General features: G+C 48.8%; 1 protein-coding gene across 3 annotated transcripts in view; it reads right to left on the bottom strand.

Annotated features, from left to right (window-relative positions):
• The window catches only part of TTBK1 (tau tubulin kinase 1), a 139,862-nt gene that overhangs the window by 102,215 nt on the left and 10,350 nt on the right, over nt 1-27,297 (bottom strand). For all 3 annotated transcript variants that reach the window (XM_064164649.1, XM_064164646.1, XM_064164647.1), the window contains exons 2-3: nt 16,819-16,977; nt 469-616 (exon numbers count right to left, since the gene is read on the bottom strand). In XM_064164649.1, coding sequence (XP_064020719.1) covers nt 469-616; nt 16,819-16,926 — 256 coding nt within the window. In that variant the 5' untranslated portion in view covers nt 16,927-16,977. The remainder of the gene's footprint in view (nt 1-468; nt 617-16,818; nt 16,978-27,297) is intronic.

The following is a 27,297-nucleotide window of genomic DNA, read 5'->3' as shown; positions in this document are numbered from 1 at the left end:
GCACTAAGTGCCCCAGCCAGGCTTTGCTTGAACATCTCCAGGATGGTGACTCCACCACCTCCCTGGGCAGCCCATTCCAATGCCAATCACTCTCTCTGCCATCAACTTCCTCCTAAGATCCAGCCTAGACCTCCCTGGGCACAACTGTGTCCCCTTGTTCTGTTGCTGGTTGCCTGGGAGAGGAGACCAACCCCCACGTGGCTACCCTTCAGGTAGTTGTAGGCAGCAATGAGATCAGCCCTGAGCCTCCTCTTCTCCAGGCTAAACTGGAGATGGGGCCTTGGGCAACCTGCTCTAGTGAAAGGTGTCCCTGCCCATGGGAACTAGAGGATGTTTAGTGTCTTTTCCAGCCCAAACCACTCTATGACACAGATGGAAGGTGGAGAGAAAAGGATAAATACTTGCAACTTCAGATTCTGTTAACATACAGAGTGACCTTTAGCACCTCTTAAGAGCTTTCTGCTTTACCTTGCAGCTTTTTCAGGACTGCTACTTCCATCTTGAGAACTTGCTTGGGTTGTTGGGCTGATTCCACCTTCAGGGCGACATTCTCACGAGTCAGCAGATCCATTGCCTCATAGATCTCCCCAAAGCCACCACCACCAATCTTCTTCAGCTGGAAAAGCACAAAGAGGTTGGTAGAATGCAGAAGAGAGACAAGATCAAACTGGCTCTCACAAACTCAGGCAGCTGCTTCTTGATTGCATAGGAAGAAAAGATTTGGCTTCCTATCCATGCTGTGCCTGAATCCCTTCACTGCACAGCTAGGCAAGAGTCCAGCTACTCACTTCATTGTGCTACGTGCAAATTCTGTGCTGTGACAACAAAGAACAAGGCTAGCAAGTGATGGCATGGGGTACATAAAAGCAAGTGGTCAGGCCTGTTTGCTACCTTCATCATGTTCTTGCTGGAATTCAAAGACCCTTTGAGAAGACAGAACCACTGTCCAGAGCAGGGCAGATAAACCCTGCCATTCCCTCCCAACAAACACACCTCCAGAGTGGTAAGCTGCAGCCAACAGTTTCAAGTCTTACGTTAAATGGAGATTACATCTGCAAAGATTTTAAAGACAGGGTAAAGCAGTCATTTTTATAAGATGCCTGACTCTCTGCTAGAGAGGTTATTTCAGGGTCATGCTTCAGAGAACTTCCAACTGCAGCATCTCAAAAGAGCTAGGTACAAGGCAGGAATAAAGCTCCACTGTTTCTCATTCTCTCTGTGCTGGTTTGAGGCTAACTGCAATATTTTAATGAGAGAAACGAGATCATTGGCTGTGAAAAAAAACCCCAGTGATGTCTACATCACCCACTGGTTTTGCTTAGAGATATAAAAAGCCAAAACATAAACAAAGGCTCTCAGTCTCTGGCTGCTGCTTGCCATGCTAACTGTCTCTGCTCAAATCTGTGTGACCCAATCTAATCATTCTCCTTCTGACCTCTTGTCAGCTTTCGGTGTCTCAGCCCTGCACATAAGCCTCCTGAGATAAGGGAGGGAGTGGGAAGGAGGAGGGGAGTTAGTTCAGAGCCCTCCTAGGTGGTTCTGCTGTTTGGGAGAGGTTTTGAATGTCTGTATTACTTGTCTGTGATTGTATCTAGCTGTAAATACCTGTACAGATTGTGTGCATGTGCCTGTGAGTCTGTGCTGTGCTGTGAAGTACAGCTTCATCCTTACCTGCCAGCTGGCTGAGGTACTTTGGTGAATCTCCTGGGGAGGACAAAGCTCCCAAACCACTACCCTCTCCCTCTCTCTCCCTCCCTCTCTCCTCCTCCCTCTCTCTCTCCCTCCCCCTCCCTCTCTCCCTCCCTCCCTCCCTCCCTCTCTCTCTCTCCTTCCCCCTCCCTCCCTCCCTCTCCCTCCTTCCCTCCCTCCCTCCCTCCCTCCCTCCCTCCCTCCCTCCCTCCCTCCCTCCCTCCCTCCCTCCCTCCCTCCCTCCCTCCCTCCCTCCCTCCCTCCCTCCCTCCCTCTCTCCCTCCCTCCCTCCCTCCCTCCCTCCCTCCCTCCCTCCCTCCCTCCCTCCCTCCCTCCCTCCCTCCCTCCCTCCCTCCCTCCCTCCCTCCCTCCCTCCCTCTCCCTCTCTATTTCCCCCACACACTTTCAAATTACATCAAGTGGTGCTTGTCATGTCTCTAAGCAAAATTAAAGCCAGTTTCCCAACAGAAGGATACCACTACTTGGAAACTGCAATGGTTTCAGCTGAATCACAGGGTCATAAAATTGTGTAGGTTGGGAAAGATCTGCAAGATCATTGAGTGCAACCATCAGACATGAAGCCATGTACCCAGATGTCATGTCCACACAGTTCTTGAACACCTCCAGGGATAGGGACTCCACTGCCTGCCTGGGCAGCCTGTTCCAGTGCCTGACCACCCTTGCAGGAAAGAAATGTTTGTAATATCCAGCCTCTGGCACAGTTTGAGGCTATTTTCTCTCACTCTGTCATCTGATACTAGGCAGAAAAGACATAAAGTGCAGGTTGAGGCCCCGTCCCTGGAGGCACTCAAGATGAGGCTTGACAGGGCTCTGGGCAACCTGATCTAGTTAAGGATGTCCTTGCTTGCTGCAGAGGTGGCTGGACTAGATGATTTTAAAGGTCCCTTCCACCCCAAACCATTCTATGATTCTAAAGATGTTTCAGTAGGTTTGATAAGCACCCATTAGAGATTGTCTGCCTGTTCTAGAGCAGCCACCCACTCAGAGAGCAAGCTGGAATCCTCTGCTCTTCCTGGAAGGTGATTCCTTGGTTCTCCTTCTGCTGAGACTTGGCAGCATATGCACACACAGTTATACATATGCATGTACAAGGCAGACTCCAAATGTGTTGCAAGTGTCAGTGTCGGGAAAATGATTTTCTCTCCCTTTCTCTTAGATATATTTAAAGCTCACTATGCTGCCCAGGAACAAATTCAGATTTACAGCAGAGACAGAGCAGAGCTCCTCTGACCTGCTTTGCACTGCAAGGCCATCCCTTCAGTGTTTTGTATTCCCTCTGTTCACAACTGCTTGGGAAGCCCTGAGCACTGCCCCTTTTCAACAGCAGCAATAACACTTATAGAGAAAAAAGAAGCTTAAAACAGGCAGGTAGTCAAACATGTGTCTTACACAGCAAGGGAGGCAGGAATCTGAGAGTCCAGGGGAGAGCTCTGAGGATGATTAAGGGATCTCAACACTCTCCTATGAAGAAAGACTGAGAAAACTGAGGCTGTTTAGTCTTGAGAAGGCTGAGAGGGGATGTTATTAATGTCTATAAATATCTGAAGGGTGGGTGTCAAGATGAAGCTGCCAGTCTCTTGGTGGTAGTGCCCAGTAACAGGACAAGGAACAATGGCTATAAGCCATTGAGGGTGATGGAGCTCTGAAACAGGCTGCCCAGAGAGGTTGTGGAGTCTGCTTCTCTGAACTTCTCTGGAGACTTCCCAAAACCTGCCTGGATGCATTCCTGTGTGGCTTGCCCTAAGTGATCCTGCTTTGGCATGGGGGCTGGACTCGATGACTCTGGAGGTCCCACAGAATCATTCAGGCTGGAAACATCCCTTGGGATCATCAGGTCCAACCATTAACGCCTAAATCATACCTTCAAGCATCACATCTAAACGACCATCAAACACACCCAGAGATGGTGACTCAACCACCTCCCTGGGCAGCCTGTTCCAATGTCTCACTACTCTTTCTGTGACAAAAAAATTCCTAATGTCCAGTCTAAGCCTACAGCTGCAGTGTGGCCTCTGCAAACTCCCATCATTCCAAGATTCTCCCACTTAATGAGGTTCAGATGAGATTCCACTGTTTTCTACACCACAGAAGGCCTCTCCTGGGCATCTATCTGGTTTGCTGAACAAAGGTTCTTACCTCTCAAGGACAGAGTTGGGTTTCTGTGCTTCTTGAGGTGATCCAAACCATTTGCTTTTCTGGCTCCCAGGTCAAGTAAAACAGCTCTGTGTGAAGGTGGTTCTTGCTGTATTAAGAGCCTGAATATTGTCTCTGAAGTTGTTTCCTGAGAACCTTTTGAGGGTTTAGTTGGGAGTCATTCTCCTTTTACCTGTCATTTTTCCTTACAACCTTCCACTGGGCTAAACAGGCCTGTTCAGACAGCAAGCAGCCCAACAACTTGGTGACCACATTTCATTCCTGTATCATTATGAACAGGGCCATGGCAGTCTTAGGTTAATGACTGGACTCAATGACCTTCAAGGTCTTTTCAGACCTTTTGATGATCTGGACGAGGGGATTGAGTCCAGCATCAGTAAGTTTGCAGATGACACCAAGCTAGGAGCAGGTGCGGAGCTGTTGGAAGGTAGCAGAGCCCTGCAGAGGGACCTGGCCAGGCTGGATGGATGGGCAGAGGCCAATGGGATGAGATTGAACAAGGCCAAGTGCAGGGTTCTACACTTTGGCCATGACAACCCCAAGCAGCACTGCAGGCTGGGGACTGAGTGGCTGGAGAGCAGCCAGTCAGAAAGGGACCTGGGGGTACTGATAGATAGTAGCTGAAGATGAGGCAGCAGTGTGCCCAGGTGGGCAAGAGAGCCAATGGCATCCTGGCCTGCATCAGGAACAGTGTGGCCAGTAGCACAAGGGAGGTTATTCTTCCCCTGTACTCAGCACTGGTCAGGCCACACCTTGAGTACTGTGTCCAGTTCTGGGCTCCTCAATTCAAGAAAGATGTTGAGGTGCTGGAACATGTCCAGAGAAGGGCCACAAAGCTGGTGAGGGGCCTGGAGCACAAATCCTATGAGGAGAGGCTGAGGGAGCTGGGCCTGTTTAGCCTGGAGAAGAGGAGGCTCAGGGGTGATCTTATTACTGTCTACAACTACCTGAAGGGGCATTGTAGCCAGGTGGGGGGTGGTCTCTTCTCCCAGGCAACCAGCAATAGAACAAGGGGACACAGTCTCAAGTTGTGCCAGGGTAGGTATAGGCTGGATATTAGGAAGAAGTTCTTCACAGAGAGAGTGATTGGCATTGGAATGGGCTGCCCAGGGAGGTGGTGGAGGCACCGTCCCTGGGGGTCTTCAAGAAAAGACTGGCTGAGGCACTTAGTGCCATGGTCTAGTTGACTGGATAGGGCTGGGTGCTAGGTTGGACTGGATGATCTTGGAGGTCTCTTCCAACCTGGTTGATTCTATGATTCTATGATTCAGCTGAAGCAGTTCTGTGCTTAGAGTGCTGCTCTAGGTCTCCTTGCAATTTCATACTGGCTACTAAAAGGCTTTCTATCAAAGCAATGTTACCTTCAGCACAGCAACAACCTGCTAGCTAACACCGTAGGATTCAGAACAGGAGATCTTCTGTGCCCTAAATTAACAACACAGAAGGCAAAGGGACAGGACAAGCTACAGGAAGTTGAGTTGGTACCTGGAAAGACTTGGAGGGAGGCTGAGATGGAGAGCAGCCTCGCAGAAAAGAACTTGGCAGTGCCGGTGGATGAGACGCTGGGCACGAGCCAGCAGTGTGAACTTGCAGCCCAGGAATCCAACTGCATTCTGGGCTGCAGCAAAAGAAGTGTGGCCAGCAGGCTGAGAGATGGTTCTGCTCTTCTGCTCTGCTGAGACCCCCCCCGGAGTACTGTCTCCAGCTGTGGGGCCCCCAGCGCAAGAGAGATACAGTCCTAATGGAGCAGGTCCAGAGGACAGCCAGGAAAATGATCAGAGGGCTGCAGCACCTTCCCCACAAAGACATACTGAAAGAATTGAGGCTCTTCAGTCTGGAGAAGAGAAGGCTCCAGGGAGACCTTCGAGCTGCATCTGAGTGTCTGAAGGGAACCTACAGGAAAGCTGGGGAGTACTGCTTAGAAAGCTTGCAGTGAAGAGACAAGGGGCAATGGTTTGAAACCAGAGCAGGGGAGATTGATGCTGCACATAAGGACTAAGTTCTTCACACATTGAGGGAGGTGAAATACTGCAACAGGTTGCCCAGGGATGTGTTGAGACCCCCATCCCTAGAGACATTCAAAATCAGACTTGATGTGGCCCTGAGACACCTGATCTAGTTGGAGATGTCCCTGCTGACTGCAGGGGGTTTGGACAAGATCACCTTTGAGGGTCCCTTCTAACCTGATGAAACTTGTGAATCTCTGAAGAGGTCTGCTCCCTGGAGGTGTTCAAGAAAAGCCTGGCTGAGGCACTTAGTGCCATGGTCTAGTTGACTGGATAGGGCTGGGGGATAGGTTGGACTGGATGATCTTGGAGGTCTCTTCCATCCTGGTTGATTCTATGACTGAATCTGAAATGGTTGTCACAACAAGCAGAAGTCAACAGTAATAATTACAACACAGCAGAGCTGGAAGGGAGCAGAAACATAACTGCCCAAGAGAGCCGACAAAATGCAAAGTTAATCCACCAGAAATGGAGCCACACAGTAATATGATCATGAGAGTGGCACTAAAAGGACCTCTAGGAAGGTTTAGAAGAATGGACAAGTTGCTGGATGAGGAGAGTTGCAGTCAGTGGCTCGATGTCTAAATGGAGAGTACTGGCACCAGTCCTGCTTAACATCTTTGTCAGTGATGTAGACAGTGGGCCTGAGGCACCCTCAGCAAGACTATGGAGGACACCAAGCTGTGTGACCCAGCTGACACGCTGGAGGGAAAGGATGCCATCTGGAGGGACCTGGACAGGCTTGAAAGGTGGGCCCATGTCAACATCATGAAGTACAACTAGGCCAAGTGCAAGGTTCTGCAGCTGGGTCAGGGCAATTCAAAGCAAAAATATAGGCTGGGCAGAGAATGGCTTGAGAGCAGTCTGGAGGAGAAGCATCTGGGGATGTTAGTTGATGAAAAACTCAACATGAGGAAGCAACATGCACTGGCAGCCCAGAAGGCAACTCTGTGCTGGGCTGCATCAAAAGCAGTGAGACCAGCAGGATGAAGGAGGTGATTCTGTCCCTCTCCTCTCCTGAGAATCCACCTGGAGAACCACATCCAGTTCTGGAGCCTTCAACACAAGGACATTGAGCTGCTGGAGTGGGTCCAGAAGAGGGCCACAAAGATGATCAGAGGGCTGGAGCACCTCCCCTTAGGGGACAGGCTGTGAGAGTTGGGACTGTTCAACTTGGAGAAGAGGAGGCTCTGGGGAGACCTTAGAGCAGCTTTCCAGTACCTGAAGGGGCCTACAAGAAAGCTGGGGAGGGACTTCTGATGAGAAGTTGTAGTGATAGGACAAGGGGCAATGGCTTTGAGCTGGAAGAGGGGAGATATAGAATGGAGATTAGGAGGAAATTCTTTCCATTGAGGGTGGGGAGACACTGGAACAGGTTGCCCAGGGAGGTTGTGGATACTCCCTCCCTGGAGGTGTTCAAGGCCAGGCTGGACAAGGCCTTGAGCTACATGGTCTAGTAGAAGGAGTCCCTCTTCATGGTAGTGGGGTTGTAACTAGATGATCTTTAAGGGCCCTTCCAGCCCAAACTGTTCTATGACTCTAGCCAGTATCAGTCACCTTGCTGCCAGAGGCTCTCACTGAGTTAGGAGTCATTCATTTCAGAATGAAGAGAATGAGCAGGAGCCTGGAAACTGAGGGCAGCCTAGGACTTGCTATGTCACAAAAAACAAAATAAGGTGCACACCTGAGAAGCAGGTTTGGAAGGAGAGGTACAGCTATTGAGACTGCTCACCTGGGAACACAGCCAAACAGCCTGAAGCTGGGCCAGGGGAGATTTAGCTTGGGTATTTCCTGCAAGTGGTCAGGCATTGGAACAGGCCACCCAGGGATGTGGTGGAGTCACCATCCCTGGAGGTGTTCAAGAATTGTGTGGACATGGCACTCTGGGACATGGTTTAATGGCCATGGTGACATTATGTGGAAGGCTGGACTAGATGATCTTCGAGGTCTTTTCCAAGCAAAAGAATTCTGTGACTCGAAATCAGAGCATCCATGTAGGTCTACAGACTAACAAGTGCAAGATGACATGAAGGGAGGTTGTAGCCAGGTGGGGTTGGGCTCTTCTCCCAGGCAACCAGCAGTAGAACAAGGGGACACAGTCTCAAGTTGTGCCAGGGTAAGTTTAGGCTGGATATCAGGAGGAAGTTGTTGGCAGAGAGAGTGATTGGCATTGGAATGGGCTGCCCAGGGAGGTGGTGGAGTCACTGTCCCTGGAGGTGTTCAAGGAAAGCCTGGCTGAGGCACTTAGTGCCATGGTCTGGTTGACTGGCTAGGGCTGGGTGCTAGGTTGGACTGGATGATCTTGGAGGTCTCCTCCAACCTGCTTGATTCTGTGATTTTATGAGATCAGAATCAGAACTTCTGCTGAATCAACCCCCCAAATTTGTACACACTTTCCAGCCAATTGATGCAACTCACTGTCCAAGGGTCTTTAAGTTCCCTCTGCTTCCTCGTATCCTGTATCAGCCTCTTATGCAAATCATTTTCTGGCATCCTGTTCCCAGCACCCCAGGTGGTCCTATTCATCATCAGCATCCTCCTTGATCTTTCAACAACATCCAGAGGCCATCAGCCGTTTCTTTCCTTTGTTCTAGAGCAAGTTGTTAACTTGCAACTCGGGGTCTTGGTTGAGGTCAGGGACTTGTCACACAGGCATTCCCCCATTGCTTGGGTACTCTGAGAGTTCATTACCTAAGGTGAACTCGGCACAGCCTTCTGCTGGCCACACAGAAGAGATGGGCATATGACACTCAAGAAAACAAAATAAAGTCAAGAAAGAGAAGGGAACTTATAATGAAAATCACTGAAGTGGTAATCATGAGTCACCAGACTGTGTTAAGTCACACTGCTTTGGGAATACTGTCTTCTCATCCTGTTTTCTACCCCCTACCAGTTAATTTACTGGGATATAGACAGACAACAAACACCAGCAGGTTTCATTCTACCTAAATGAATGAGCTTAAATGTGAGCTGAGTCTCAGCTCACATTTATCACAGGTTTCCATTAGAACCTGTGGAGCCAAGTGAACAATCCATCTGATCAAACACAGCTACCTGGACTTGCGCTCAAACAAAGCTGCATCTCAGAGACGGTTTTAGTCCTCCCAGCATCCCACTGACAGTCATACATACATCCAACTCACTGAGGTGCTTCTGCCACATCCTAAGAGGTTTCATGCCTCATTAGGCCCTTGGAGGAAACTGTTACCAAAATGGCACTCTGCTTGACCATTCTGTGTGGCCATCTCTGGCTAGAGGTTCTAGGAATTCCCCACACTGAATTGTCCCTCAGGGCTAGCAACATAAAGCAGACATGTCCTGATGGGAGAAACTACTCCCCAGAGCCTCCTCCTTTGGGTGTAGCAGTAGTTACACAGGACACAGATGGCTTCCTTTGAAGTCTCCTTTAAATATCCTCAAGTATTTTTGATTTATCCTGAAAAGACTCTGGCAGCAAATCCTCCAGAGCCTGTTAAAACCACCCAAGACACTGCCTTCCCACTAATCAGAACCCAGTACTCACAGACAGTGCAAACCCCCAAGGCAACACATCTCCCCCTAACAAAAACAGCCCTCAACTACGTATTTAGTCTTTTATTCAGCAAGCCTGTAGGACGCCACAGCTCTAAACAGTCTGTCTTTCAAGGCTACTACAGAAAGACCAAACCTTCCCAGGAAAGCATTCCAGGACTGTGGCACAAGTGGCTCAGTCTCAGGACTGGTAGTAAGGTTAGGAACAGGAAGATGTGCTCTGAATCCAGAGTGACCTATGGCAAACTCAGCCAGGGTCAAGGGTTTAAACAGCAATGACAGCTGTGACTGCCTGTTAGAAGTGCTTGCACAGTCAAGCAGTCCAATCTGATGGGCTGCTTGCTCCAGAAATGGCTAGCAGGCCTCATCTGCCTTAAGAACAGGGGGGCAGGACCCACACAACTTGCTTAGTAAATCTGAACTTACACTGGTCTCAAGAGAAAAGAAGCCAAAGCAAAACAGACAGGAACTGAGAAGCCAGTGGATGAGAAGTCAACCAGCCACATTCCACATCACCAGAAGACCTGCCAAAGCCCACTTAAAGCAGTTCTGCACAGACTGAGACCAAAACAAGCCCCAAGACTGACAAAGCACTTTCCTTGTCCCAGGTTGAGTGGGTGTGTCGATCTGCTGGAGTGCAAAAAGGCTCTGCAGAGAGTTCTGGACAGACTGCAGAGATGGGCTGAGGCTAACAGGAGAGCCAACAAGGGCAAGCATGGAGTGCTGCATTTGGGCCACAACAGCCCCATGCAACATTACAGACTTGGGGCAGAGTGGCTGGAGAAGGACCTGGGGGTGTTGATTGACAGACAACTAAGAGCCAGTAGTATGCTCAGGTAGCCAAGAAGGCCATCAGCATCCTGCCTTGTGTCGGGAACAATGTGGTTAGCAGGTCCGGGGATGCGATTATCCTCCTCTACTCAGCACTAGTGAGACCACACCTCACATACTATGCTCACTTTTGGGCCTCTCACTACAAGAGACACTAAGGTGATGGAGCACCTCCAAAGAAAAACAACTAAGCTGGTGAAAGGCCTTGAACACAAGTCTTAGGAGTGATGGTTGAGAGAACGGGGGTTGCTTCCTCTGGGGAAGATAAGGCTGAGGGGAGACCTCACTGCCTTCTACAGCTATGTCAAGGGAGGCTGGAGTGAGGTGTGGGTTGGTCTCTTCTCACACAAGAGACATGAAAGAACAGCTTCAAGTTGTGCCAGGGAAGGTTCAGGTTGGATATCAGGGAAAAATCCTTCCCAGAAAGGGTTATCAGACTTTGGAACAGGCTGCCCAGGGAGGCGGTGGAGTCACCATGCCAGGAGGTATTTGAAAGACCTGTGGGTGTGGTGCTGAAGGTTGTGGTTTAGTGGTAGTTTCTCAGCAGAAGTGATGGGATTGCAAGCTTTAGGTGAGAGGCTGCACTTGAGCTCAAAGCTCTCTTCCAACCTCAACAGTTCTAAGTCCTCTCTTGCAATCATAAAGGGATTTTGTGACCAAGGCAAGGTGAAGAGTCCACAAAAGTCAGTGGTGCTTCCAGCAAGGTTTCCAAAATAAACAGCATAAGGAAAAGTGTAGCCAAAACTTTAGTTCAAGAACCTCAGAAACCTGGAAGAAACCAAAGCATGGACTGTACCTGACAAAAGAGCATACCTGTCTACAAGAGTGACACTTGGCATTCAAAGCTCAGTGCAGAAGCTGCCAACTGTCTTGCTCAGAAGTCTGTTTTAAATGCCTGGTAAAAAGCACTCAGGTCCATTAAGTCCTAACATTTACACCTAGCTCAAAGGAAGGACAAGTGCTGTTTGACTTTGTTTCCCTCCTTGGGGGTACTGATAGATAGTAAGCTGAAGATGAGGCAGCAGTGTGCCCAGGTGGCCAAGAGAGCCAATGGCATCCTGGGCTGCATCAGGAGCAGTGTGGCCAGTAGGACAAGGGAGGTTCTTCTGCCCCTGTACTCAGCACTGATCAGGCCACACCTTGAGTACTGTGTCCAGTTCTGGGCTCCTCAATTCAAGTGAGATGTTGAGGTGCTGGAAGGTGTCCAGAGAAGGGCAACAAGGCTGGTGAGGGGCCTGGAGCACAGCCCTGTGAGGAGAGGCTGAGGGAGCTGGGGGTGTGCAGCCTGCAGAAGGGAAGGCTCAGGGCAGAGCTCATTGCTGTCTACAACTACCTGAAGGGACATTGTAGCCAGGTGGGGTTGGGCTCTTCTGCCAGGCAAGCAAGGGGACACTGCCTCAAGTTGTGCCGGGGTAGGTCTAGGCTGGATGTTAGGAGGAAGTTGTTGGCAGAGAGAGTGATTGGCATTGGAATGGGCTGCCCAGGGAGGTGGTGGAGGCACCGTCCCTTGGGGTCTTCAAGAAAAGCCTGGATGAGGCACTCAGTGCCATGGTCTGGTTGACTGGCTGGGGCTGGGTGCTAGGTTGGCCTGGATGATGTTGGAGGTCTCTTCCAACCTGGTTGATTCTATGATTCTATGATTCTTCCCTGAACAAAGCAGTTCACATCATTTAGAGCATGTGTAGACGAAGTCACCCCCTGGGCTCCCAGCAACAAACCTGCGGTTCCCAGGACATCCACATTCCATCCATTCAAAGCATCAAACATATCTTAAAAGCATACTTCAAGTTCAAATGTTTTGATAAAAAGCAAAAGTCTTTTTCTCAGGAAAAAAAAAATCAGAAAGAACTAAAATATCCTTGCTGACAGCCAGCTAAAATTTACTGCCTGGGAGTGACAGGAAAATGAAGTCTGGACAGGCTAACTGCAGAGAACTAACATCTTCATTTGTCAAAACCTTGTCAGGCAGCATACAGAAGGAGAGGAGGAAAGGAATTTAAGGAATACATCACACTGGTCTAAAATTAGAAACTGGTTCAATACTGGAAGTATGCCAGAGCTAAGAACCACAAAGGTTCAAGCAGATGCCCAGCCAAAGACAGTCACAATGGGAGGACGAACTACACACAGAAAATCTTCTGGCAGCCGAATCCCAGCATAATAAATATGCCACACACCTGCTTGAGCAGGATCCATCGCTCCCAGCAAAGCTTGGCTGGCCTGGCTTGCATGCTGTGGGTGAGACTCAGGAAGGTGCCTGAATCCCCATACCCGGAGGGGTTTCAAAGATGCAGAGATGTGGTGCTGAGGGACGTCGTTCAGCATCAGCCTTCACAGAGTTATGAGAATGGTTGGACTCAATTATCTCCAAGGTCTTTTCCAACCAACACAATTCTATGCTGCTCTCATTCAATGGCTCAACAGCAGGAGGTGTTAAATTCAGCTTTGCAAAGAACATGCCTCGATGAAGAAATCTCCATTTGTGCAAGCAGAGTCAGACAGGAGGTTGTAGGGAAACTGGTGGTGGCCTCTTCTCCCAAGTAGCTAACGACAGAACAACAGCCTCAAGCTGCATCAGGGGAGGTCAATATTGGATATTAGGAAGAGCTTCCTGACTGAAAGAGTGATTAGGCATTGGAACAGGCTGCCCAGGGAGGTGGTGGAGCCACCATCCCCAGTGGTGTTCAGAAAAACAAGGAGATGTGGCACTTTGGGACACAGTCTAGTGGTCAAGGAAGTGCTGGGTAGAATCCATGAAAGCTGCAAGCAGTGTTTCCTGAGAAGCCCAGAAGCACAGAGCATGCTTGAAGTCCTAAAGGTCAGTTAACCTGCAGATGTCTCATTTTGCCAGAACAAGGATATGAATTGTAAGAGCACAGCAAGACCTTCCTTCAGCTGTGCCAGAAAGCTCCAGGAGGGGAAGAGGGGTTGCCTCCATTTTGGTATCTCATCACAGAGAAAATTGCAATTCTCCATCTGCTCTCAGGAAGCACAGAGAATGAAGAGCAGTTTGCTTTATTATATAAATAGGCTGAGAAGTGAAGGCTGTGGAGAAGGAAGGAGCAGAGTGCTAGGCTGAAGAGAGGCAGGCACCATGGAAGTCAAAGGACAGAGCAAGGTGGAACTTTACAGAGTAATAAAGAGAGACAAGCTTGAGGTAAATCTACTGAAAGGATAATACACTGTCTGAAAGGGGCTGCTGAAAATAATCTATCCACACAGCCTGCAACTGCAGGGAGTTCAGAGTCCTGTGCCTCTTTAGTTCTCTGCCCTTCACAGCCCACAGCAGAACTCAAGGGTGGCTGGCCCATTGCTAGCCAGCACAGAGAAATGACTTAGTGCTATCACTACAGATCACAGAATGCTTTGGATTGGAAGGGATCTTAAAGCTCACTTAGTTCTAACACCTTCCACTAGACCAGGTGGCTCAAGGCCCCATCCAGCCTAGCTTTAAACACCTCCAAGGACGTGTTACAACCTCCCTGGGCAACTTGTTCCAGTGTCTCACCACCCTCACTCCAAAGATTTTTTTTCCTAATCTCCAGTCTAAATCTCTCCTCTTCCAGGTCAAAGCCATTTCCCTTCATTCTCTCACTACAAGCCCCTGTAAATAGTCCCTCTCTAGCTTTCTTGTAGGCCTGTCAGAGACAGGAAGGCTGCTGTAAGGTCTCCCTGGAGCCTTCTCTTCTGCAGGTTGAACAACCCTAACTCTCACAGCCTGTCGCCGTACAGGAGGTGCTCCAGCCCTCTGATCATCTTTGTGGCCACCTCTGGACCCACTCCAGCAGTTCCATGTCCTTCTTGTGTTGGGGGCCCCAGAACTGGATGCAGTAGTCCAGGTGGGGTCTCAGGAGAGCAGAACAGAGGGGGAGAATGACCTCATTTGTCCTGCTGGACACATTGCTTTTGATGCAGCCCAGCATACAGCTGCCTTCTGGGCTGCCAGAGCATGCTGCCGGCTCATGTTGAGTTTTTCATCAGCTGATACTCCCAAGTACTTCTCCAAGTCCAAACCACTTGTATCCAAACTGGTGATGTTTCTGCTGTGAGTTTAATGATTCAGACACTGATGGTACTTTTGGTAACCCAAAAGGGCACAATGGCACACTGTGGAAGCTGCATTGCCATGGGAGTTTATCTCACACTGACTGCTTCTCTACTCCACTTTCTTTGTATTAAAGCAGCCAGTAAAGTCTGCTTGTGGAATAGGACACTGAGGTTCAGACTCTCGAGTGCCTACACCTGTGCCAACTCATGGCAGTTGCTGCCAACTTCACAACTGATTCTGCCTGAACAAAGATGAAGCTGCAGTCACCTGAATATTTGGGGCTCTTGCTATTTTGTGACCACAATGCCACGCCCGGGCTCCCCAGGAACGACTCAGCTAAGCTGGGGTCCCAACATATCTGCATCATCACATGAGCAGTGTGTGATCCACCCTGCTATGGGATCACCTCTACCAACCACCCATACTTGGGCAGTGAAGGGGAATCTAGGAATAAAAGGCAGCACCACCCATCACCAAGAAGACACCAACCACAAGGGACAGTGCTGGAACTTGTAGTGGTGATACTTTTCTCCTCTTACCCCTTGGTCTTGTCTCATTTCACTCTTCTCTCTCTCTGGCACATACTTGGTAATCACCTCCCCTGCTTGAAGTTCTCCTGTATGACCAAACTGATCTGCACAAAGGTGAAATCAGTAAATCTCTAACCATTCCAGCCACTTTGGCGTGCGTTTGCCTCACCTCAGTCCTTTGGTGTTCCCAAAGAACCTCCCCTGAGGTTTGTGAGGGATGAGTTTCACAATGCATACATTGGATTTCATTTAGTTCCCAGCTTTTAAAAGCCACAGCTTTTAAGGCCAGAAAGCAAGCACACAAACAGCATTTTAAGTACAAAAGGTACACAATCAGTTTATGTGTTATACTCTAGTTTCTTTACCTGAGGGTTAATTCCCTCTCAACCCCAGAGTCTTCACTTCAAGGAATCACAGAATTGTTTTGGTTGGATGAGACCTCTAAGGTTATCGAGTCCAGCCTCATAGCCAACACCTCCACGGCCACTAGACCACATCTACTCATTCTCTGAACACCTCTGGGGATGGTGACTCCATTCCCCTGGGCAGCCTGTTCCAATCTCTGATCACTCCTTCAGCCAGGAAATTCTGCCTACTATCCAGTCTAAACTTCCCGTGGTGCAGCCTGAGCCCATTTCTTCTTCTTCTGTCATTAGTTACTTCAGAGAGGCCAGCACCAACCTCACTGCAACCTCCTTTTAGGTAGCTGTAGAGAGCAATATGGTCTCTTCTCAGCCTCCTCTTCTTCAGGCTAAAGAACTCCAGCTTCCTCAGCCTCTCTGCATAAGACATGCTTTCCAAAACCCTCACCAGCTTCACTGCCCTTGTCTGGACGTGCTCCAGCACCTCAGTGTCTTTCTATACTGCAACGACCAAAACTGAACCCAATATTCAAGCTGTGGCCTCACCAGTGCTGAGCACAGGGGCATGATCACTTCCCTCCTCTGTAGGCCATGCCATTCCTGATCCAGGTCAGGATGCTGGTGGTCTTCTTGGCTACCTGGGCACACTGCTGGACCACGTTTGACCAGCTGTTGACCAGCACCTCCATCCAGGTCCTTTTCTGCCAGGCAGCTTTCCAGCCATTCTGCCCCAAGCCTGGAGCACTGCATGGGGTTGTTGTGACCCAAGTGCAGGACCTGGCACTTCGTACAACATGTCTGTCCAGATCTCTCTGCAGACCTTTGCTACCCTTGAGCAGATCAACACCCTCATTTAACTTCATATCACCTGCAGACTTACCAAGGGTGCACTCAATCCTCTTATCTAACGCACTGATGAAGATGTCTAACAGGCCCAGCCCTGAGCCCTGGGGAGCACTGCTGGTGACTGGCTGCCAGCTGGATTGCTTGTAAATTAGTTTGCTGCAATGTAAATTATTTACAGGCATGTCTGTAGTAGTATTTGCCACGGTAACTGCAAATCTCAATTTCTTACTAAAAGATGACTCAGCCTGCTGCAACAGTTCAATCCTACTTCAAAATCTTTGGCATGATTAGTCTCCCCAAAATACCCCACAGTCTAAAATACTTTTGAGCAACATTGACCATCTTCTCTCACTGTCTTACTAACACACCTGCAAGAAAGCTGGACAGGGGCTCTGACAAGGACTTGTAGTGATAGGAAGAAGGGCAATGGACTGAAGCTGGAAGAGGGGAGAATTAGATTGGAGATTAGGATGAAATTCTTTCAAGTGAGGGTAGTGAGACTCTGAAACAGGTTGCCAGGAGAAGATGTGGATGCCCCCTCTGTGGAGGCGTTCAAGGCCAGGCTGAACACAGCCTTGACTAACGTGGTCTAGTGGGAGGTGTCCCTGCCCATGGCAGAGGGGTTGGAACTAGATGACCTCTAAGGTCCCTTCCAATCCAAGCCATCTATGATTGCATCAAACCGCACCACTCCGCAGCGCTTGGTGGAAGGCAGGAGTAACTAGACAAGCTTGTAGCCTATTACAGGAGGAGGAGAGCTGTTTGGAGCACTGAAAGAGGCACAGGCCAGAGATACTCACCACTTTCCAGCGATCTTTGACCACATAATTGGCCGGAAGAATGTCAACCTGTTCCCCTCCTCCACTCATGTTTGGTTCGTCCTTGATGACCGCTGCTAGGCACTGCATTTGCCAGCCAGGGAATACTTCAGTAGCTCCCAATTTAAACGAGCCATTTATCTGAGGAGGAGAAGAAAAAAAAGGTGGGGGAAGGAATGGCAAAATTAGCACAGCTCATGGCAGAGGAGCATGTTATGATTCCACAGGTCTGTTTAGGACTAAATCAGAACCAGCCTGTTGGGAGAGGAGGCAGATTTACCTTGCAAACACCTGAGCTCACTCCATGCATTGACTTGGCAGACCATGTTTCAAGTCAGCAGCATAAACTAAAAGGGTAAGGATGATTACCAGCTACACCATGCAGGAGTCCAGTGCTCTTGAGCCTGACAGCCACCAAGTGAAAGAGAATGACCAAATGCTGCAAGGGCTGGGACTGTAAGCAGGCAAAAAGGTTTTGCTGCTGTACAGGCACGTTTTTTATTGGTTTTGTTGGCTGACATCCAACCCAAATCAGAAAGGTTTGCCAGGTATTGCATCTGATAAGCCTAAAAGCATCTCAAAGGGGGTGGAAGGGGCTCTAGAGAGCCAGGATTACAGACACTATCACTGTGATGAACAGCCAAGCAAAGAAGATGGGGATGGTTAGAAAGGGCTTCAGCTGTGGACAAATTAGTCGTCCTCACAGCATACAGAGTGCTGAAAATGACCAAATTAAAATACAGAGAAATATCTCCTTCCTACAGTGCCTGCATTGAACCTCATGCCCCTTTTTCTTGCTTTTATAGGGAGCTCCAGAAAGCCTATGCTGAAATTAATTTTGGCTTGAGGCTTTTGTGTTATAATTCTTCTGGCAAAATGGCTTTTGGATACACATTAACTTCACTTCCTTGGAAGAAAATTAATTGAAACAGGACTAATAAAAGATCTTCCTAAAGTATTTCATCCCTTACTCTAAGATACTCTTCTGGCTTTAGAAGTAGGCCAGATCTTTCATTAAGCATAGCCTTTTATTAAGCTTTTGTGGCAGTTGTATTGTCCTTCCCTCCTAATATTTTCCTTCCTAAAAATGGGTGTTACTGCAGCATTCCGACTGCAGACTGAAGATTAACAACAAAAATATCAAATTAGAAACTAAAAAAGTCCCTAAAGACACTGGAGCTGGTCACTCAACCATCCCACTCCTTGAGCCTCCCCAGAAAGGGCAAAAAGTCACCAGGGAATCATGTACTCGGCACTGCTCAGGCCACCCCTTGAGTGCTGTGTTCAGTTCTGGGCCCCTCAATTCAAGACAGACATTGAGGTGCTGGAAGGTGTCCAGAGAAGGGCAACAAAACTGGTGAGGGGCCTGGAACACAAACCCTGTGAGGGGAGGCTGAGGGAGCTGGGGAGGTGCAGCCTGCAGAAGACGAGGCTCAGGGCGGAGCTCATTGCTGTCTACAACTACCTGAAAGAAGGCTGTAGCCAGGTGGGGTTGATCTCTTCTGCCAGGCAAGCAGCAACAGAAGAAGGGGACAGAGTCTCAAGCTGTGCCAGGGCAGGTCTAGGCTGTATGTTAGGAGAAAGTTGTTGGCAGAGAGAGTGATTGGCATTGGAATGGGCTGCCCAGGGAGGTGGTGGAGGCACCGTCCCTGGAGGTGTTGAAGCCAAGCCTGGCTGAGGCACTTAGTGCCATGGTCTGGTTGATTGGCTAGGGCTGGGTGCTAGGTTGGCCTGGATGATCTTGGAGGTCTCTTCCAACCTGGTTGATTCTATGATAATGAACTCAAGTTGAGAAAATAGCTCATTTGCTAGCAATAAAATGACTGAGAAAGAAGGACAGGAAGAGCCCAGCATGCAGAATGCACGAGGAAGCAGCAGACAAAAGAACATCCTAAGTTCAAGACAGAGGCTGATCAAACAAAACATGAACAAAAGATCTCAAAGAGATTTTCTCAAAAGATCTTCACAAAAGATCTTTTCACTCTAGATACAGAAGATAACTACATAAGAAGCAGACTAACATGGTAAGAAGGTTGCTACGTTCATGCAGTCCAACCTCTGCTGAAATACAATCAAAGTGAAAGAAAGAATTGAATTCTAAAGACACTCAGAAGAAACATGCTGCAAAAGGCTCCAAATTCTGAGAGAAAGAGCCCCACAGCTGTATGGGGTAGCAGCCCTTCAGTCACCAGCTTTGGAAATAAGAAACTGGACAGCTCTCCAATGAGCAGGTCTGTGCTCTGTTTGGCAGCACAACCTATGTGCTGCTTTTTGCTAATGAGCAACTCTAATGCCATTCCCAGGCTCGGTTTGCTCACTGAAACATCTGAACTGACCATCCCCAAGCTGCCCTTGGTCTCTATACACAGTGATAGAACAACAGAATCCTTTTGAGATCACTGAGCCCAACTCTCTCACTCTACCAAGTCTGGAGGCTAAACCATGCTCCTCAGCACCACATGTACGTGGCTTTTCAACACCTCCAGGGATGGGCATTCACTGCCTCCCTGGGGTGATAGCTCAGCATTTGTGAACTCTTTCAGCGAAGAAGCTTCACCCAACCTAAACCTCCTCTGGTGCAACTTAAGGTCATTTTATTTCCTCCTATCACTTGTTCTTAGGGAGAGAAGACCAACACTGACTTTGCTCCAAGCTCCTTTCAGGCAGTTGCAGAAAGCAAAGTCTCCCCTTAGCCTCCTTTTCTCCAGGCCAAACAATCCAGGCTCTCTCAGCCACTTCTCAGCAGATCTCTTCTCCAGACCTTTCACCAGCTTTGCTGCCCTTCTCTGGACATGCTGCAGCAACTCAATGATTTTCTTGGAGGGCCCAAAACTGAACCCAGTCTCAAGGTGTGGCCTCACCAGTGCTGAGTACAGAGCTACCATCATTTCCTTGGGCCTGATATGCACTCAGCCATCCTGCACATCACTGCAGCCTTCACAGGAGAGAGAAGCTCTGCATCAGTCTCTTTTAAGGCTGGGGTCTCTTCTGTTATTTAAGGCAACGTCACACAGAATCACAAGTTGGAAGGGATCTCAACATCACAGAAATATAAACCCCCAACAATAACAAGCAGGTACAGATGCAGTTACCTCCTCTAGTCTTGAAGCTCTATTGGTATGAATTCATGAAGACAAGTACAGCCCAACCAAGGCTCTGGATTGCAGGGGACAGAAAGGCAACTGGAGATCTGTGACATGGAAGTGCCAACAAGGGCAGATAGAAGGAAGTGTCAGATTTTCCAGAGTAAGTTAGCCATGAACAGTTTTTCCCATTGAAGAAAAACATCTATCATGGACCTGATGGAGTGGGTCCAGAGCAGGGCCACAAAAGCAATCAGGGGTTGGAGCACTTCTGCTACAAAGACAGGCTGAGGGAGCTGGGGCTGTTCAGCCTGGAGAAGGCTCCAGGGAGATCTAATAATGACTTCCAGTACCAGTAGGGGGCCTGCCAGAAGGATGGAGACTGTTTACAAAGGCCTGCAATGATAGGACGACAGGCAAAGGCTTCAAACTAGAGAAGAGCAGCTTTAGATTGGATGTTAGGAGCAAGTTCTTTACCATGAGGATGGTGGAACACTGGGAGAGGTTGCCCAGGGAAGGTGGTTGAGGCCCCCTCCCTGAAGATACTCAAGGTGAGGCTGAAGAGTGCTCTGGGGAAGCTGATCGAGTTGAGGATGCCCCTGCTGACTGCAGAGGGGGTTGGACTACATGACCCTGGGAGGTCCCTTCCAATCCAAACCATTCTCTGATTCTCTGAGTCTATGAGCTGAAAAAGTACAGGACATGATGTGTGTATCAGTGATGCTGGCCTATCATAACGTTTCAGTCTAGTGCCTGGTGGTGGAAAGTCATCCCAAGGAATAATTTTAGGGGACAGAGTTCAAACTCATGAGCACCCAAAGCTAGGCAAGGCAGAATTGCTTTCCCTGGTGCACCAGTGCACTTATCCTATCAGTCACCAACAGCTGGCTGAAGATGAGCCAGCCTGTGCCCATGTGGCCAAGAAGGCAAACAGCTTCCTTGCCTGGATCAGGAATAGTGTGACCCATAGGACCAGGAAAGTGATTGTCCTTGTCCCTCATACTCAGCACTAATCAGGCCACATCTGACCCCTGCCTCAGCACTTGTCAGGACACATCTGTGGTCTGGAATGTTGAGTTTTGGGCTACTCATTACAAGAAAGACACTGAGGTGCTGGGGAAAGGTAACAAAACTGGTGAAGAGTCTGGAGAATAGAACTTGTGAAGAACGTCTGAGGCAACTGGGGTTGGTCAGCCTGGAGAAGTGGAGGCTGAGAGGAGACCTCACTGCTCTCTACAGCTCCCTGAAAGGAGGTTGCAGTGAGGTGGGAGTTGATCTCTTCTGCCTAATATCAGGTGATAGAATGAGAGGAAATGGCCTCAATTTCCACCAGGGAAGGTTTAGGTTGGTTATTAGAAGACTCTCCCTTTCTCCACTGAAAGGGCTCTCAAAGACTGGAATAGGCACCAGGAACAGACTCAGTTACCCAAAAGGTCTTTTCCAACCAACACAATTCTGCTATTCCACAATGCATGGCGTACAGATTCCATAACACAGGCTTACAGAGGCAGAGGGTTTGCTATTTAAAGCTGTCCCATGCATCTTCACTGGCTTTGACACCAAAGTAGATGGTGTCAAAAAAAAGCTATTTTACCTATTTTACATTCTAATACTTGCTTTGCTTCACTCACGTTGCCACTGAGCAGAATCAGTAACAGCATTCATGATGGGATACAGGCATTCAGCTCATCAGCTCTGGAGATAATAGCTTTTTTTCACTGATTTTTAAGCATTTTTCTCTGGACATAGAATCAAGCAGGTTGGAAGAGACCTCCAAGCTCATCCAGTCCAACCTAGCACCCAGCCTTAGCCAGTCAACCAGACCATGGCACTAAGTGCCTCAGCCAGGCTTGGCTTCAACACCTCCAGGCACAGAGACTCCATCACCTCCCTGGGCAGCCCATTCCAATGCCAATCACTCTCTCTGACAACAACTTCCTCCTAACATCCAGCCTAGACCTGCCCTGGCACTACTTGAGGCTGTGTCCCCTTGTTCTGTTGCTGCTTGCCTGGCAGAAGAGCCCAACCCCACCTGGCTACAACCTCCCTTCAGGTAGCTGTAGACAGCAATGAGCTCTGCCTTGAGCCTCCTCTTCTGCAGGCTGCACACCCCCAGCTCCCTCAGCCTCTCCTCATAGGCTTTGTGTTCCAAGCCCCTCCTCAGCCTTGTTGCCCTTCTCTGGACACCTTCCAGCACCTCAACATCTCTCTTGAATTGAGGAGCCCAGAACTGGACACAGCACTCAAGGTGTGGCCTGACCAGTGCTGAGTACAGGGGAAGAATAACCTCCCTTGTCCTGCTGCCCACACTGCTCCTGATGCAGGCCAGGATGCCATTGGCTCTCTTGGCCACCTGGGCACACTGCTGCCTCCTCTGCAGCCTACTGTCTATCAGTACCCCCAGGTCTCTTTCTGCCTGGCTGCTTTCCAGCCACTCTGTCCCCAGCCTGTAGTGCTGCTTGGGGTTGTTGTGGCCAAAGTGCAGAACCCTGCACTTGGCCTTGTTCAGTCTCATCCCACTGGCCTCTGCCCATCCATCCAGCCTGGCCAGGTCCCTCTGCAGGGCTCTGCTACCTTCCAACAGCTCCACACCTGCTCCTAGCTTGGCGTCATCTGCAAACTTACTGATGATGGACTCAATCCCCTGCTCCAGATCATCAATAAAGATGCTGAACAGGACTGGGCTCAGCATTGACCCCTGGGGCACACCACTAGTGACAGCTGCCAACTGGATGTGGCACCATTCAGCACCACTCTCTGGGCTCTGCCATCCAGCCAGTTCTTGACCCAGCACAGACTGAATCTGTCCAAGCCATGAGCTGCCAGCTTGGCCAGGAGCTTCTTGTGGCAGACAGTGTCAAAGGCTTTGCTGCAGTCCAGGTAGACTCCATCCACAGCCTGCCCCACATTCACCAGGCAGGAATCTGATCATAAAAGGAGATCAGGTTGGTGAGACAAAGAAAACCTCCTGGGCACTATCAAGAGCAACAGAAATTGGGTAATCTGGAATTACAGTACCAGGTTTATGGGTATGTGCAGGTAGTGCCAGTGACGCAGCCAAACCAAAAGCCAACTTAATTACAGCTCCAGACAGAACTGAAGCAGGATGAAGTTACCTCTGTACAGAAAACAGAACTGCATTTAAATGATGCTTTTAGCTTAAACTTCATTATCATTCCATCTAAAGCAATAAAACAGTGTCACTATTTTTTCTCTAGCATCAAAGCCCGGTCCCTGTTCGAGCTGGATTTGCTAATGTAGCTACAAGAGTGAGGTGGTGGAAGGTGGCTAGTGAGGAGGAGGTAAGGCAATACTGTCTTGAAGTGGGGGGTTGGTCTCTTCTGCCTAGTATCAGGTGATAGAACGAGAGGAAATGGCCTGAAATTGTGCCAATTGTGTTTGGATATGAGGAAAAATGTCTTTGCTGCGAGTGCTCAGGCACTAGAACAGGCTGCCCAGGGAGATGGTGGAGTCACCATCCCTGGAGCTGTTCAAGAAGCATGTGGATAGGGCACTTGGGGACACAGTTTAATGGCCATGGTGGCCTTAGGGTTGGACTCTATGATCTTTGAGGTCTTTCCCAACCAAACCAATTCTGTGATTCTATGACTAGCCTCACACAGCAGAAAGCATAATTGCTGCACGTTAGATGTTAAGTGGTGTTAAGGGGAACTAGAGGAGAGATGGAAGGTTTATACCTCTCCTCAGCTCCCACTCAAAGGGTGACCATGAATCTGAACTTTGACAGACACACTTCACCTTCAGCTTTAAAACACACACTGTAGGATGTCAAGGTACATCAATTTGAAGGTGCTTCAGGACATGGGTTAATGGCCAAGGTGGCCTTAGGGTTGGACTAGATGATCTTAGAGGCCTTTTCCAACTGAACCAATTCTGTGATTCTTTGATTATAAATCACATTGAAGCTCTTCCAAACAGCAACTTCACTGGCATTAAGCCAAAATGAAACAGATTGGGTGGGGAATAAGAGGCCAAGGTATGAAATAGCAATGAGAGTACTCAGAAGAAAGAAAAGCAGAGGAGTTTCCAAGTGTCATTAAGCAGCAGAACAGGGACTCAGTGAACAGCAGCACTAACTGCACAGACTCAGCATCCTTCCCTGTTATACAAACATCTGCTTCCAACACATAATACCAAAAATTCAATCCCTCACACCAAAATAAACACATATCCCCCAACAGCTTTGTATAAACAACCTGTTCCATGCACTAGCATTCTGGTATTGGGATAGAAATGCACATGACAGTACAGGACACAAGCTGATTGAAACCCAAACCAAAACACCACCACCAGTGAAACCCAAAAACCTACAGTGCACTGGACTAAGAGCCTGAGTCCTGGAATGCCTTACAGCTCCTGCTGGATTTGAAACAGCAATTAAACCCAAGTCATACACTGCTATGGTAGGGTCTGACAGCAGGAGCTCAAATTGTTCCTTGAAGACACAGATCTGCCTTCATTGCCTGCCTCTGCTGTAGCAAACCCTGCTGAGAGAGCAGGCTCAGCTCCTAGCAGATGCAGCTTCAAGTCTCCTCTGTGACATATTCCTCTCCCAGGCATGCAAGGGCATGAGCCTTAGACATTCTGCATTTGCTACTCACAGCATTTTGCTTCTGAAAAGGCAACCCAAAACATCTAAAGGTGAGGCTGCAAGATCCTGGGAACTGTTTTTCACCTCTGAAAGGTTTATGAGCCTTAAGGAGTGATGTAGCTATGACTACAAAAAAAAACAACCAACCAAAATTGCAAATAAAGTCTGCACTGAGGATGGGTTGGTCTGGATTTTCTGCTAACTTGAGGCTGCAATGAAACAGAAGATACATAAATACATTAAATATGCTAACAGATGCACCTTGGTAGCATTGTTATGGCTACCTTGTTGCCTGTGCAGTGACTTAGAAGCATCAGCAGACCACCTAACCTAGCCAAAGCAAACAAACCCCCCCAAAGAGATGATTTCATACTGCCAGAGACTGGATTCACAGTTGTGACAGAGCACTCTAGATGCCCCAGAGATGTCTGTGCCAAAATAACCTATCTGCAGGGAGAATCAGCTCAGTTCACTCTCACAACGAATCACAGAAGCACAGAACTACTGAGGCTGGAAAAGACCTCCAAGAGATCAAGTACAACCATCAGCCTAAGAGCACCACAGCCATGAAACCATGGCCCAAAGTGCCATGACCACAGGTTTCTTGAACACCTCCAGGGATGGTGACTGCAGCAGCTCCCTGGGCAGCCTGTTCTAATGCCTGACTGCTCCTGCAGCAAAGAAGCTTTTTCTCATATACAACCTAAAGCTCCCCTGACACAATTCCAAACCATTTGCTCTCAAGCACACACCAGATAAGGACATCTTCACTACTGGCAGTTTGTGATCCTAATCCTCCCCAACTATCAAAAAAAAAAACCAAACCAAAACAAACCAAAACAAACCAAACCAAACCAAACAAAAAAAAAAAAAAAAAAAAAAAAAAAAAAAAAAAAAAAAAAACCCAAAACCTAAGAAAGAAGCTAAAAGCCTGGGGAAGAGGAGTTTGGAAGTCTTCTAACCAACCCCCCTGACAGACTTGCTCCAGTTTTTGATCCAAGCAGAAAACTAAATGTAATACCAGGAAATCCCTTTAATATAACAACCAGCTTAAACTCTACCAATGTAACATGCAAACATTAGCACACAACAGCTGGGGTTGGAAGGAACCTCTGAAGATCAAGTTCAACACCCCTGCCAGAGCAGGATCACTTAAAGAAGGCCATACAAGAACATTTACAGGTGGGTGTGGAATGTCTCCTGAGATGGAGACTCCATCGCTGCTCTGGGCCACCTGTTCCAGTGCTGTGCCACCCTTAAAGATTCTCCTCATGTTTAGCTGGAAATTCCTGTGTTCAAGTTTGTGCCTGTTACTCCCTGTCACCAGCACCACTGAAACAGACTGGACCCATCCTGACACCCTCCCTTTCAGTATTTCTAAGCATTGATGAGATCGCCTCTCAGTCTTCTCTTTTCCAGACTAAAAAGATCCAATTCTCTGTCTCTCCCCATAGAAGAGATGTTCCAATGACCTCAGCATCTTTGTAGCCCTTTTCTGTACCCTCTCCAGCACATCCCTGTCCTCCTTGCAACTGGGGAGCCCAGCACTTGACACAGTATTCCAGATGTGGCCGCAACAGGGCAGAGAAGAGGGGAAGAAGAACCTCTCTCCACCTGCTGGCCACACTCTTCTTGGTGCACCCCAGCATGGCATTGGCCTTCTTGGCCACGAGGGTAAATCTCTGATCCATGCTCATTCTGTTGTCCACCAGGATTCTCAGGTTCTTTTACCCAGAGCTACTCTCCAGCAGGCCAGCCCCCACCCTGTCCTGCTCCATGGGGCTGTTCTTCCCCACATGCAGGACTCTACACTTGCCCTTGTTGAATTTCATTGTTTCTCCCTGCCCAGCTCTCCAGCCTGCCCAGGTCATGCTGGACGGCAGTGCAGCCTGACAGGGTGTCAGCCACTCCTCCCAGTTGGGTATCATCAGCAAACCTGCTGAGGGTACAGCCTGTCCCTTCACCCAGGTCACTGATGAACATATTGAATGGTGCTGGACTCAGTACTGACCCCTGGGGAATACCACTAGCCACAGGCCTCCAACTAGACTCTGTCTCACTGACTCTCTGAGCTCCATCCTTCAACCAGTCCCCAATCCATCTCACCACCCAATCATCCAGTCCACACTTTTTAAACTTGGCTGTAAGGCTGTCATGGGAGACAGTGACAAAAGCCTTGAAGTCAAGGTAGACCACATCCACTGCCCTCTCATCTAGCCACCTACTTTAGGCCATCACAAGAGGCTATCAGCTTGGTGAAGTACAAATTTCCCTTGGTAAATCCATGCTGAACTATCAGTTTACTTTCCATACACACTGAACTGCAGCTTAAGTACAAAGTCAATCTAGATCACTACTTGCAAAACTTCTGTAGCCTGCTGGTAGCCAGGACAAACAGATCTGACAAAAAGCAAGAACTAAGCAGAGGTACCACCAGAAGCATCACACAGAGGTATGCTCTCATCACCCTGGACCAGGTTAAATGATCCTTCAAGTAATGCTAAGTGTCACTCTTAGGCAAGTCACGGAATCATAAAATGGTTTAGACTGGAAGGGATCTTGAAGATCATCAGTTCCAGCCCCCCTGCCATGGGCAGGGACACCTTCCACCAGTCCAGGTTGGTCCAGGTCCTCTCTCTCCTCCCTGCAGAGTGGTTTTCAGGAGAGCCTCTTCATCTTCTCTCAAACACTGCTACTTCAATTTGCTTTTCACGGCTGTGGTCAGTTCTTGTTGGAGAACAGAATTCTACCTTGACTAATGAAATC

The sequence above is a fragment of the Pogoniulus pusillus genome, chromosome 25 (assembly GCF_015220805.1).
Source record: "Pogoniulus pusillus isolate bPogPus1 chromosome 25, bPogPus1.pri, whole genome shotgun sequence".
NCBI lineage: Eukaryota > Metazoa > Chordata > Aves > Piciformes > Lybiidae > Pogoniulus > Pogoniulus pusillus.
Note: the sequence above shows the minus strand (reverse complement) of the source record. Positions and strands in the feature narration are given on the sequence as shown.